The sequence below is a fragment of the Anomalospiza imberbis genome, chromosome 14, assembly GCF_031753505.1.
Source record: "Anomalospiza imberbis isolate Cuckoo-Finch-1a 21T00152 chromosome 14, ASM3175350v1, whole genome shotgun sequence".
In the NCBI taxonomy this organism is placed as follows: Eukaryota; Metazoa; Chordata; class Aves; order Passeriformes; family Viduidae; genus Anomalospiza; species Anomalospiza imberbis.
This window is the reverse complement of record NC_089694.1, coordinates 9,826,720-9,841,370: the sequence shown is the minus strand read 5'-3', so window position 1 is coordinate 9,841,370 and position 14,651 is coordinate 9,826,720. Positions and strand designations below refer to the sequence as shown.

The 14,651-nt window shown below is 40.9% G+C and overlaps 1 protein-coding gene across 7 annotated transcripts in view; it reads right to left on the bottom strand.

Moving 5' to 3' along the window:
* The window catches only part of GRIA3 (glutamate ionotropic receptor AMPA type subunit 3), a 147,774-nt gene that overhangs the window by 72,681 nt on the left and 60,442 nt on the right, over positions 1-14,651 (bottom strand). For all 7 annotated transcript variants that reach the window (XR_011004104.1, XM_068204843.1, XM_068204846.1 and 4 more), the window contains one exon: positions 7,611-7,798. Coding sequence is in view for 6 of the 7 variants with exons in the window: in XM_068204843.1 (XP_068060944.1) it covers positions 7,611-7,798 (188 nt within the window). In the remaining variant the exon portion in view is untranslated. The remainder of the gene's footprint in view (positions 1-7,610; positions 7,799-14,651) is intronic.

Below are 14,651 nucleotides of genomic sequence, written 5' to 3'. Positions count from 1 at the left end.
AAAAGTCAGTGTAATCTCTTCCAGGAAAGACAAGGTTACTTTTTCTTATTTTTTATTATAAACAGCATTCTCCTGTGACTATAATTACACTCAATTTGCTTTTTTCAATGCTTTCAAAGAGTCTGAAAGGTTTATTCTGCTTCACTATAAGCAGCACTCTGCAATATTTCCATATAACTTGGCGCATAAACCATGAACTGAAAAAGATTATGAAGAGTTAATTTATTTTTACTAGATTTAGTTTATGCAGCAGGGGCAACTGTTTTACTCATATGAGGTAACAGAGATAAAGCAATATTTTTCTTTTCTGATTCTTTACATGCATTTTCCCAGGACAGAAGATATTTAGGGCATTTTTAAGAGTCTATGTATATTTTGATAATTTTATTTATTGCACACTTTGGAAGAAAGAGCTTCCAGAAATACACCATTATACCTCCACATGCATGCCTATGGTGTGACACGAACAAATTTAATTTAGTAACATGGGCTTTTTTTAAGCCATGGAACATTAGTTTTCTCTAAAATTATTACTCTGCTTTCTAGCTCACTGGTTGGATGCTGTGGGGTAAGTTTGTATTTGAGTTGAGTTGATTCATAGGGCCTGATTCTCCATAAAAATAATCCAATCTCCCCCTGATGTCTTAAATCTGCTCCCCAGAGGCAGATGGAATTGCACAGGTGAGAGGGTGGGATAAGAGACAGGAATCCCATATGAATGTATAATTACAGCAGTGAGAGACTGGAATGGGATGTACTTTGCCATAGAATGCCTGATCCAAACCCACCTGGAGCCTGCAGCAAACACACCACAGCTCTGGATCACACCTCTGGACCTCACTTCTGGGGATGTCTCCCCACAAAACTGTAGCTGTGAACTCTCAGGGTGTTCCGGACTGCACCACCAGCACCTGGGCTCAAAAAGCCCAGGGGATGGCCTCCATTCAGAAAATCTTGCTCTCTGAACTGCACTGTAACTGTGCTCCATGAGATGCACTTGGGAACACCTTGGTCCATGAGGGGCCCTGAAAAGTCCCAGTGGGTCTCCTCCTCCCCTAGGTAAGTGATCCATATCACACTGAAGCCATTAATCCCATCTTAGTGAGCTGTGAAAAAAAGACACACACTCTTGTGCAGCTTTTCTTTTACTTCTTTCCTTGTAAATGAACTGATGAGACACCAGAACTATGGAGCTGTCTCTGGTGATGTACAACGCCTGTTTGCTCAGTGGTACTGGGCTATTACTATTCATTTTGATAGTGTGTTTCCTTCCTCTCCCTGCAGTTGGTTCATCTGAATTGTCGCCAAGATGGTTGGTTGCCTTGGAAACTAATTAAGGAAAAGCTTTGGTTAGAAGCAGAGTTTCAAGCATTAAACTATTTGAGGGACAGATGCAGAAATTAAGGTAATGTCTGCTAAGATGAAAGGGCTTATCCTTTATGTATAAGAAGAAAGAACCACATATAAATGCCAGGACTGAAACAAAGCAACTTATACACAAACTGATTTTTAAAACCTGGAAGGGATGACTGAGTGAGGGGTTTCAAAAATCAGTCAGGAGCTTAGAAGAGGTGACAAATATTCCCAAAGTTATTAGAAATGGAGAGATGGCAAATAGGGAAAGACAAAAACTCAGGGAATTGCATGTTGAACAAATTATAGCCAGCTCTCCCTTTCCCTCAAATACTCTGTGTCTTTAAAACACTTCTTGTGAATGTTGTTTTTGAAAAATATGTGTAGAACTAATCAAAGGCCAAAGCCTCTCCTCCAGTCCAGGTATGGCACAAGAGTAATGCATGAGTCCATCTGCTCCCAAAGCTCAGCAAATGCAACAGCAGGGAAAGGTGAGGGGCAATAGCCCTCAGGCCCTCTGCACCTGAGACTTGTCCACAAGGGTAACAACCTGAGCAGCTCAGACAGTGTGGACACAGGCTCAACAGTGAGTGGGACCTCAGAGGGCTCAGGGCAAACACACACCCCATTTCTGTGCACTCAAAAGCTGCGTAGAAAGGTGAGCTATGCAGCAAATTGAGCTTTTACAGCTACCTATTAACTGAAGTTCAAAGCAAACAAAATCTCTGTATGAGCACAGTGGTATCAATTTAAATATCATCTTCAGGATAATGGTTGACTCTGTACTTGGAACAACATAACCAAACAAAGATGTTGGTTCTCTGTACATTTAATGGCAATGCAGAGGTTGCCATGTAAGTATGACTGTAACAGCATAACTGAATATTACAAATATCGTGGTTAAAATATGCAAAGTATTAAAAGCAGATGCAGGTGTGTGCATTGGTGTGTGAATTAATATCCCATAAATTATCATAAAACGAGTAACTGCTACAATCATAGAAAAAGAAAAACTTTAATGGTGACTTCAGGATCATACACTCCTGGCACAAGAAACAATAGTTAGCTTGGCAGCAATCTTCTACATACAGCAGCTTCCACATTTAAAGTGAGATGTTTCTGGATTAATTATTATTACTACTTGATCAGATACATTTTAAACTGTGCTTTAATGTCTTTTGAACACTTTTATGCTTTGTGTGCCATTACTTCAATCATTCTGCAGGATGACTAATAATGCTCTGATAAATTCCTCTCATTTAGAATCTGGTTTGTTTTATGAAATCTGGGTGATGGCTTTGGAAAGACATTCCTTTTTACAAGCTAGAAATTGCTTCCTCAGGTATGTGTGAAATGTGCTGTATGTGGGGCAATTAACCCAAGACTGACTCTGCTTTAGCAATTCATCTCCTGCCCTTTATGAGTTTCAGCTGATAGGAGCAGGCCCTTTAAGGCAGATACAGCTGTCACTTTTGACTTATCCCCATTCTTACTCTTCTGCTGTCTATGTCCTGAGGGTGCCTGACCTAAGCAATTCCCCTTTCCTCCCCATGTCCCATATGGACTTGGGAGCTGCTGAAACTTGCTGGGTGTGGAGGGAAAGAAATGACCTTTCATTCTGCTTTACCTCCTGGTTTCAACAATACTCATGGGTATCTAATGAAGAAATGTCCTAAATTTTAAGTTTCTGGTTCATTGGAAATGTAAAAATGAACTGTACCAGTTTCAGCATGATGTTACACAACAGTCTACAAAGCAGATACTCTCTTGGAGCCTCAGCTGAACCCCATTGCTCCACACAGCTCCAGACAGAGGAAAAAATCAGCCTGTGACACAGCTGTGGCCCTGAGCCCTGGAGAAGGTGACGGGCACACTGCTCTGGAGGGTCTGCTCTGAGCAGTGCAGTGCCTTCAGAGGACATGGCATTGCTGGGCTTCAAAAGCAAAGCAGAAGCTGAAGCTACTCACAGCTCTGCTTCAAGTGTCCCTCTGGATTTGTAGGCAATTGTATTTTAAATTGTTATGGAGAACACAGGCAAAACCCCACCAGACCATCTGCTTATAATGGAACACATAAACCAGGAAGTTTACATGACAGCGGCCTTGAATTTTTTCAATTACAGTTTTCCCTATTGTTATTTTTAATGACTGTTCATCAACCCAATACTGCAGTTCTGTGCTTATTCTTATGACACCCTAAATGTGAAAGCTACTGTGCAGTGCACTCAGTCCTCTGAGATCTGAGCAGCTCTGCACAGAGATGCAGCTGGGGCTGTACTGAAAACCTCCATCCTAATCTCAGAATTTCAGACTTGAAGGTTGTCAGTCAGTGTGTGCACAGGACAGAGTTCATTCAATCAGATTACCCTTCTTAATCCTAGAGATGCTTCACTTTAAGTTGTCTTTGACTGTCTGGCTGTCATTGTAAAACTTTGGGGACTGCATTCTCTACTGTAATATTGCTTTTGCTTTGTGAGATGCCTTCACTTAATGCAGACACTGCCTTGGAGCCTAACCTTCATGACTAAGTTTGGAGATAGCATCCTTTCGATAAAAGCATGCAGCCTCTGGAATAAACAGGTCTTTTGTAAAGTTTCACCATTTTGATTCTGAATGGAGTTTCTTCCTCCTTGTTTGCCCTCAGGAGATTTTCTTCTAAGTGGACATAAAGCCACTCCAGTCTGAAATACAGGTTATTATCCTGGGAATAAGAAAAACATATTTCTTTAACTCAAAAACATGTCTCTAACTACATGGTTGAACAGGCTAAGGCTTACTGTAAGCTCTCAGAAGAAAATGTTCTTCTGTTTATGAGAATAAAATGTTAACTCTGTGAAGAAATACAGAATATTTCAGCATCAAGGGACAAGAAGTGTGGGGAGCTTATGAATTTTGCATGATATAAGTGTTGCTATCTGTATGCCTGAGAGACCAGTAGATGATTGAATTGGATATAGTTTTGTTGTGCAAGGGGGATATAGAGCCACATGATCAGTGGTTATAGAACCACAGGGCAGGTGAACAAACAGATGGCAGCTTACAGAATAACTACTGATTTCTCTGTTTCCCTCTATTCTACAGCTGAGGAGGCTTGGGCAGAGTATCCACCTCCAGGACAAAATATAAGGCCCATCACAAAATCTTCTGAATTGGGAATGAAAAAAAATCAGCCTACAGTATGAAATTTGGCACAAAACAGGTTACTCAGGAAGAGTAGGAGCTGAGGTGCCCTCTTTCCCCGACCTTTTACTCACAGCTGGTAAAAGCAGGTACCAGACAGCCCTGAGAAAATAAATACTTCATATGACAGGTTACAGGTCTTGGAAATGTAGGGGCATACACACATGTGCCATATGCTAAAAGCACATGGAATACTCAAGGTTACTGACTCTCTGAAGGAAGGTACAGAATATTCCAGAATGACCTGAAGTCTCAGAAGAAAATCCCCAGATGTGTAATTGTCTTTGGATGAGCCTGAATTTTTGGAAGAGATGTATACCCTGGTCTGAACTGGATGAAAAAAGGATCAAAGGAAGAGAAGTGCACACACTGACCAGCCTGATACAGGAAAAGAGGTCACTCTTACTGAATCCAAGCACTGACACAAAGCCATGATACATGGTTCCTGGAGCACAGCACTGACAAGCTTCTGAATGGGCTGGCCAAGAGCCCAAAAGTCTGATAGCAAACCCAGTGCGTGTGTAGACTGTTTAGTGGTATACAGTCTGTTTATTTCTGCTATGACTTTTCTTCTTGAATAAATTCTATTTAAGCCTCTGAAATCCAGGGTCACTGGCAAATGCGGCTGCTGACTCAGAGAATGAAATAACAGGTGCTACACAGTAACCACATAAAGCCCCTCTCTGGAGGGAGGCGGCACTCCCAGAAGCTGATGGGAGGGCTGACCTTGGAGTTCTGCTCCTAGGAGGCCAAAAAAGGGAGAGGGATGGAGAGGCAGCTGGGTAGAGGCAGCCTGTACCAGCCCTCTACAGGACACAGTTTGTCCATCACTGCTCTGACACAGCAGTTCAGACAGGTAGGGTGTCTTGGTTTCCTTTTGTTCTCACTAAGAAAAACAAACCCATCTGCAAATGTGCATCAGCAAGTGGTAACAGGCTCAGATGTTACTGCTTCTCAGCTGAGCAGCCTTCCTAGACTCCACACATAGCACTGAATTGACTTTTTAAACTGCAATAAAACACTAGATTTGAAATATGCAAATCCAGACTTATCTCTCCTCTCAATATTATGCTATCAGCAAACACACTTGGCTAAAAAAAAGACAACTCTCCATTCCCTTGAGCAAACTGGATGGATGGATTTAAATACAACACATGTTTGTGGAAACTTAACTACTTTATGAGAAGATAACAGGGTAAGCAGAGGAGATGGAAGGAAAAGCCTACAAACAATAACTGTTCAGCTATCAACCTAGGGTCCATCCACCATTAATGACCTTCCCTGCAGAAATTTAAGTCACTGCTTTTCAGTATCCAATTAAAGAACCTCTGAAAATTGTTGACAGAAGATATTTTTAGCATCAGGGGCACCAGCATGTACTGCAGAGTTTGGGAAAACTTGGAGGCCCCAGCAGCAGATTTTTACTTAGCAGATGCTAATCACACTGACAGAAGACCAAATCATACACTGAACAAAATTTAAACTTTACTAGAATTGTATTTAAAATAGTAGCAGAAAAAAAGAGTTGCCAGTATTTTTGCTATATGGTTTGCTTGGTATACAGCTTTCCTTTTAGGCACTGAAATGGTTTGACTTATTTTTCTCTTACTTGGACAACAGAAGAAAAAATGAGAACAAATGTAAATGAAGTCAGATCAAACAAAAGGGCTGCTTTTTAGCTGAGAGGGGGCCCAAGCAGCTCTTTAAGCTTGGCTCAGGAGTGCTCTCCTGCAGTATTTTCAGAAGAGTGGGATGTGGGTAGGTATGGTGTTTTGCATCTTTTCCAAGAACATAAGAAAATGAAAGGAAAAAAAAAAAAGACAAGTTTCTTGCACTTTTCAGTATGAATTTCCCTAAAGACAGCACTCACCATATTGCCTAAAAATACAGCATAAAATGCAATGCTCTGTATTAGCACCACAATCACACCAGTTGTCAGAATTAGGGACCAGCATGGCTTGTGCCCTTTTCTCTTGAGCACCTCTTTCCTTGCTCTCTGGAAGTAGCAGCTATGGCACCTGGCTGTCCCCACAGACTGACCCCCAGTGATACACCTCAAGGCCTGACAGGAACTGAATGTATTGAGAAGGAACGCAGTGAATATATTTTTCATGTTTTCCAGGGTTTATGGCAGTGAGGTCACTTTGCTGGTAGTTTACAATACAACATTTCCAAGAGCTATGCTAATACTTCATGAAATGTAAATGTTACTGATCTATTCCATACTATGAACCCACAGTTAATTAGAGGGTTTTCAGTCTTAATGCAAGTGAATTCCTACATGCCTGTGACTAACCAAGGACTTGGTGCCACACCGACACCAGCTTTACTGTGAGCCCAGGCAGCAGGGAGCTGTCCTGTGTCTGCTTCTGACAATTTGTACCTGTTACTACACCTCTTCAAGCACATGGCACGTCACAAACAGAGACACAGGCAGAGTGGGCAGCACCCTGGGGTGGCCAGAGGGTACAGCCATTCCTCTGGGGCACAGCAATCACTGGGAAAGCCATGCAGGAGCAAAACAGTCACTCCAGATGCCCCACAGAGGTGCTTGGACTCCATCACCCACAATTTAAGCCAGCCAACAGCACTGGCTGTGCAGAGGGGAGGATTTCATGTACCAAAATGTACTAATGAATCGTTTGGACTATCAGCAGAATTGTTCATTAGCAAGATTTCCTTCTGGGAATTCTTTAAGATGATTCTGTGATACTTCACTGGCTTTTTATTTCTTGTTTTGTGTTCCACTTAAAAAACTGCACCTGTCTTGCAATCCTTACAAGCAGCCTTGATTCCAGTAAAATTACTCTGGCAGCTGAGGTTCTAGGTTTCTTATCTACTTAAAACTTATTCATTATTAACATTTGGGAAAAAATTATCACAGTGATGTTTCCTGGTAGGTTACATATAAGTGCTGCCACTATGAGCACCACTGTGGCATTCTAATTTTACTAGGTAACTGGTCAGTTGTTGGGACTCACATCACAAAGGATACTTAATAATCTCTAGAAATAACCAGTTCTGGAAATATTGATGGTGTCTGTCACAGAGAGATCACAATTACTGGAAAGTAGATACCTGTTCCAAAATGGTGTTGATTCTGTCTACTTCACAGTCAATTAAATATCTTTTTTCTTGCCGTCTGTCCATCTCCTCTATAATTCTTCTGAACTCTTGAACATCTTTTATGCTTCCTACAGATCTGGCTGTCACTTGCCAGTTGTTCTGTACTGCTGCTTCCATAATTGCCTGAAGAATGGAAAATCCTGTGGGGGAAGAGACAATACAACCATTTAAAAGCAGAAAAAAAAAAATAAAAGCTATTTTGAATGTTTTGACAAAGGGTTCACAAAAACTTGCATCATCTAAAGGGACACAGACTAGCTGAGACCCTGCAAGTGCTTCACTGCTTGAGAAAACAGCAACGTAGGGACCAGTTTCTGCTTTCAGCTATGCCACTGGCAAAGTCACCATCTTCAGCAGAACGTCTTGGTGGTGTATCACTGCAAGGCATATCAGAATCTGTCCAAGATACCATATTATGATCCTTTCAGGGATGTTTATGGTCATGCTGGGGTCTGTGCCAGCTGAGAATAGGAGTCTGCAGCCGTTACTTGGGCAGAGGTCCATCAGCCTGAGGAGCAGGACAAAAGGGGTGATTTGCCTGTGCAGACTGCAGCAATGGGTCATTAACTGGCAGGGATCCAAGCACTGCACAAGAATGTCAATTAAGTCATTGCACGGTCATTGGAGCCACAACCACAGGAGAGTACTTCACTGATACTCTGGTTTCAAAAAATGTTTTTAAATATGGAGTCTGGCAGCATTAACCACACTTTCAATGTGTTCATTAAGGTAATATCAACTCAGCATCCTCCACACAGGAGAGAAGCAGCACAGAACGACCAAGGACTACACAGTGGGAAATTACAGAGGCAAGCAGCATTTCAATTTCTTGTGAACAGCCATGCCTCAGGAAAAGGCAGAACCCAAGTCAAGTCCCTAAGTGAAAAGTGGTGGAACTAAAGTCAGAATCTCTGTCAAGTCATGCTTATGTAGGAATCATCAGATATTGATTTGCATCCCTTTATTTTAGTATGTAGCTGGGAACCTATTTTCATTCAGAAAATTTAATTTTGTGCATAGTTCTAATTGTTTCAATTCTGAGCAGATGCCAATCAAAGACAGAGGTCATCTACTTCAAGCACACCCAGTGGATTCCAGTAGAGTTTCATTGTACTGAAGCATATCTATATGAGTGCTGTTTCTGTCCAGATAATTTATTTGCAAAACTTTCAGTCCAATTATTTAGTCATACTGTGGATTTCTCATCCACAGCCAGATTTGAAAAGCTTACACACAACCACATAAACATACAGGATCAACAACCACTTAAATGTGCTCTGTGATAACCAGTTCTCTGAAACTGAAAGGAGTTTGAGCTACAGAGGAACAACATGTTCACTGCTGCGAATTATACCCATAGCTATTCTGAACTCAGACACCCCTGTAGAGGTACAATGATAACAAAGAACTTGTGCTGCAGCCTGATCTTCCACAGCCTGCTCTAAATTTGTAGTGGCTGTCTGAAGCCAGAGGAACTGCACCATTACCTCATTACAGACACAAACAAGGGAAAAATGATTTTCTGGATTACAATTAGATTATCATAATTTACCGTGTGACTTCCTTAGGTCTCACTCAAATGCCCTCACTTTCCCTGTGCAGCCTCCTTGATTCTTAATGCTTTTCTTTGTATGCATGCACTTTACTATCCCATGAAAGGTGGTGACAATTAATATGTACACTGGTTGAGAATTCTTTCTGGCATCTTCTTTCCTCTGAGACTACTGAAAGAGAGGCATTTACATATGTATAGTACAACGAACTCAGTCTTCCTTAACATCATATTTTACAAAAATGGTTGTGATGTCTGTGACAGCATTGTCATTGCATTACATGTAGCAGGAAGATCTAAGCCTAAGATACTTAGTTGGCTGCAAATGAGGAATTTTTATGTGGAAACATAAATACCCCTAATGGGGATTTACAAATGCTTTGTGTACAAAGATGTGCTTTTGAAAATACACGATTCCACTCAGTAATAAATATTTACAACTTTGTTTCATCATTCATATAACATTTCAGTATGAACCTTGAGCATGTTGTAAACAACTGTCCATAAGTCCAGGTTTTTTTACTCCAGATTGAACAAATTAGTTCAAAATATTATGAAAAACTGACACTTCAAATATATCTGTAGCACCATTTTTGCTAATGACACATACAAAGCCGTGAACTATCTCAAGGAATGAAGGAAAATGAATATGCTGGAGTGAAGATGCCATTGCATCCCAGTTTCAGCTAACACTGAGTCAGAATTTGCTTTGTCAAACCTTGAATATCTCAGAAGAAAGTTGGGCAATTTTCCTACTTTTGTGCAATTGAATGTTTGTGTGGGTGTGAGTATATGTGTATTTTTGTATGCATGTGTATTAGTCAGTGGTTACCATTTGAAGAAAGAGAAGAGCAAGATTACTCAGCAGCCTTTCTCCTATGCATGAAAATACAATTACAGTAAACTAAGACCAAAAAGTTCCAGAGCTTTGTAATTCCTGTCTTCTCTACCTCCTCTTTCTCCTTGTCACATCAATCTTCACCATCATAGTCCCCTCTACCCTTGCCCTTGAAATCCTCCCTATGGACACTGTCTGTGCTGAGCCAGCTCCACTCTCTTGGGCCCTCTCCCATCCTTGCTTTGAGAAGAACCATTTGCCCTTCCTGCAGCAGCTCATAACACCAGTCCTCTGATGACTTTACAGAGCCCATTCTCCCAGTTTACGAAAGCTTGGTTCAAACCTCCTGCTCTCAGGAAGGTGGCACCTGCATCCTCACTGTTCCAGTCTCAGGTCTCTCCCCATGTCTAATGTCTTCAGTGCCATTTACTGCATTTTACATCGTTACCCATTACGTGGTATTTCCATAAACACGTTCCAGGCTCCAGCTGTACTCTACCATTAAAAGAGCTGTTACATAAGCAGTATGATTGTTTAACTAAAATAACCATTTTATCTGGAAATGTGAACTTTTCTTTCTCTTTAGCATAACAATGCAAGCTGTGCCATTTTGGGAGCACTGCCTGGGTAATAAACAGGGAAATAATTTCCTGTGTTGTGAGCACTGTCAGTGACCACGCCTGCACATGGTGCTTGTCCACACCCTGCCCTCAGGACACACACCTGTGAAAGCTCCTCAAGGAGTGCTTACCCTTAAACACCCTAAAGGTGCAGAACTCTTACAGGTACCTCTCATCTTGTTCCCCCTACAGGAGAAGGCAACAGCCAGCCATGGCAACTATCTCTGGTCCAAAGTCTTTGTCTGGGGTGCATCACATTTACTTCAAAACACTAAAGAATTGATAATTCACCACAGGTCTGTGGAGAAGTCATGCAGGAAGGGATTTCATCAATACTGATGCCAGTTCATACTACTTCTGTTAAGACAGTCAAAAAATATTAGTTAAGGCAAGAAAAACTTGAGATTATCTTAAAACGGGGACCATAATATCATCACCAAAATTCAGTGGCTGCTTATTCTGTAGTCATTAACACCAATAAAAACCACAAGAAAAATTTATTTAGACTCTAATCTGATCTTTCTACCTCTTTTTTTTTGGTCATACCTTGGACGTGAAAAATAGTAGGATGAAAGGCAGGCATTTTTCTGGAAGCACCATTTCTGAGGTTAGTTCATCTGAAGGGACCACATCCCTTCTCTGCACTACATTATTAACAAGTTGGCATTACAGATTTAAAAATAGTCTTGTCATGTGATGGCTGTAGCCATACTTGCCAGGTCACGTAACACACAGGTTGTTCCTGTCATCTTTGAGTGCAATCTCACAAGTCAATCTGATCTGCATCACTAAAAGCTTAGATGATCCTGGCCTTAACATTCAAATATGCCATTGTCTGGCTTATTTTTAAAATATTGATGAATGCAAATAGCTAGCCCTCATCTAAACAGCCTGCAAAATGATTGGGCTGAAGGTAAATACAGTAATAAAACTAGAACCAAACAAATGCCCAGCTTGCCTCTCAGTGAGCTGAAGCAAGTATTCTGAGTTTTGCAGACTAAAGCTTGCAAAGAAGGAAAGCATTCTAAATAAATTTCCTCTAAAGCACTGAAAATCTTATTTATTGCATTGCTATCTCTGTACTTTAAGCAACACAGATGAAATTACATTCTGGCCAGTCCTCCCTGAACTGGACTAAGAAACAAATTCAGCCAGTATCTTGCTACTCCTGCCAGGGAAGCAAAGTCTGTGCCTCTAATCTTTCTGATTACTCCTTTGATAAAAGCATCTCTCCACTGACCCTATCAACACAAGTGAAGAGGACATTTCACTATTTTGCATCTCTGAAAGCTCACAAAACTTCTCCTACATCCACATAGGCAAAATTCATGTCAGCAGTTTGCTCAGCCGTATGAAATTCTATGTGCTACATCACTGAACTTACTCTTGTTTAAATAACAGCAATCATTAATGTGACATGACTAAACGATCACACTGGAACATCTGTAGTATCACATGAGCCCTTGCAGTTGGCACCAAAGTACTTACTTAAAAAAGTTATCACTTATGTGAATCTCTTTTCCTGAATGTTCTTGCTAAGACCTTGGACCTTTAGCCTCCTACAGGAATGGAAGAGCACTTGCTCTTCCTTTTGCTTTTCTGAGTACCAATGATCTATGCAGGGTGTATTTTCCTGACATGCATGCTTGTGCCACCTGAATGAACACTGGCTCTGATCTGAATACCTGTGTTTTGAACTATGTATCTGGGACATGATACAGAGATCTACACTTCCAGCCCATGAGTGACCTTCAGGGATTTAAGTGTTGAGCTGTGTTTGTCAAGGGCACAATGAACTCACCAAAAAGGAGGCCATCCAGGCAAGTGATCCCCCATGATAAATACAAATTTCTATGATGCCAGCTTACACTTCAAGTGCACCAGAGGTAAGCTGAGATATACTTGGATATTTTGTGTGTTTGGCACTGAACCTAACACTAATTTGAAAGCAAACACATCAAAATGTTAGGCATGAGTAAAAAAACAACTAGCCAACCCCAAAATTCCCCATCATCCAAAATACCAACATGTCTGTGGGGCAAATATGCTTTGCATAATCTAGGTTTGCTTAACAACTTCATAAGTAGGGGAAGAAGCAAGGAACAAGCTACTGAATGAGTCACCAGGAAGCAATTCAGCAAATGATGACGACCCTGGAAAGCTCTTTCAGTCTAACACACTTACGTTCAAATTATTAAATAAAATAGAGTAAGTAAAATCCATCTGGTGTGGCAGCAGCACTCTGACCACAGAGAGCAGCACACAACTTTCCCAGGCATTGTCTTGGGGAAGGCTGTGAGAAGATCAGAGAAAAGAGTGATAAACAATTCTTATCTTCACTTGCTGCACCTGTTGTGATCATGTGGAATGTGTTATGGAGATTTGTTTACCAAAGGGTGGTTTCTTAATTGGCCAATGCTGATGGTGTTTGGATTCAAGGACCAGTTGGGTCCACCTGTATGGTGACTGTCTGTAAGGGTGATGGGTTTCTTAATAAGTATAGAATATTAATAAAGTGATTGATCAGCCTTCTGAGAGTCATGGAGTCATTGCTAATTATTACCCCTTCGGGGACGCCATGCAACGACTGATGATCTAGTTTTGACCTGATCACTTTTAGCTGGTAACCAATACATAAAGTGTTACACTCCACTACTCTGGTAGCAGACAACCTTCTAGACCAAGCAGCAAACACATTCTAATGATTTTTAAAAAAAAATTCTGCTTTTTTTGTTCGGTAAACCACTTCACATACACTACAATACTGCAACCTGTCATCCATAAACATAGAAATATACACAAATAGGTATGACAGCTTGGTTGAGTGAATATGAACTTGCCTGGCTCTAGAGGAGAATTTAGAGGAACCATCTGGTTCATATTTGTTAGGGATGGGATACAGCTAAAACTGCAGAAATTCAGAGCTGCTGAATACAAGTAAAATACCTGGTTTCCCCCCTAAATGGCTCTTTCTGAATCCATTTCACCTTGATCTATTCTTTCATAACAACCTAGCATCTAACTCGCCTCTCATTTTACTCAAGTTTTAGGTCAGTGCAACTATGCTGCTTTTGAATGAAGCTGTGCCAGTGTAAAATGAGAGCAATGTAGTAAGGGATCAAAGAGTTCAGTAACCAAGGGCAAGGCAAAAAGATTCTGTAAGCAATGCTGTCACTTCCACAGGGGGTCTTATTCATATGACTTTCACAATGTTGTGGGCAAATCTGCTGGTGTAGGACAGATAGGGATACCTCAGTACAAGGATATGATCCAAAGCTCATCAAAAGAGCTGTGTTCTAGTTTTAGCTTTGCTATGCAAATCTATATTTAAATAATTTTCAAAGGAACAATAATTGAGTGGACAGCTTCTGGATACAGATTGGTAACAGAACAGACAAGACGGAACCATATCAAAACCAGAGTAGATTCCACTTGAGGAAAATATAACAGGTAAACAATTGTGTAGAGAAGACAGAATTAGCACTGAAAATCAGAAAAAGGAATAATGAATTTTGAGAAGTAACAGAAGGTGAAGAGCATTGTGTTGTCCAGTGATATGGGCAGTAAGGTATCCTCTGTACTGATGCTGATGAAACTGATACTGACGCCACCAGAGTTGTGAGGACACTCTGTCACCAGCTGAGATCTGAGAGACATGGGCCTAGGAGTAGTGGAGAGCTCTCCCAAAGAGAAAACTTTTTACATGAAAAGCACAAATTGCAAAACTACATTAGCATTAAAAGTAATTAACTTCCAAACTTTAGAATATCTGAGTAACAAAAAAATAATTAAAATGGCTAAAGCTCTACAGAGTCCAGGGCTTTGTCTGTTCAGCATAGCACAAACCCTAAACCTAGGCAGTAAGCACGGTGCTGTTACACAAGCAGTGAGATACAAATCTATGGAGTTAAATTCCTATGGTATTTATCACTGACACCAATTTCCCTGAGTGCCCTGAATTCTCCAGCAAGGACATTCTCCAA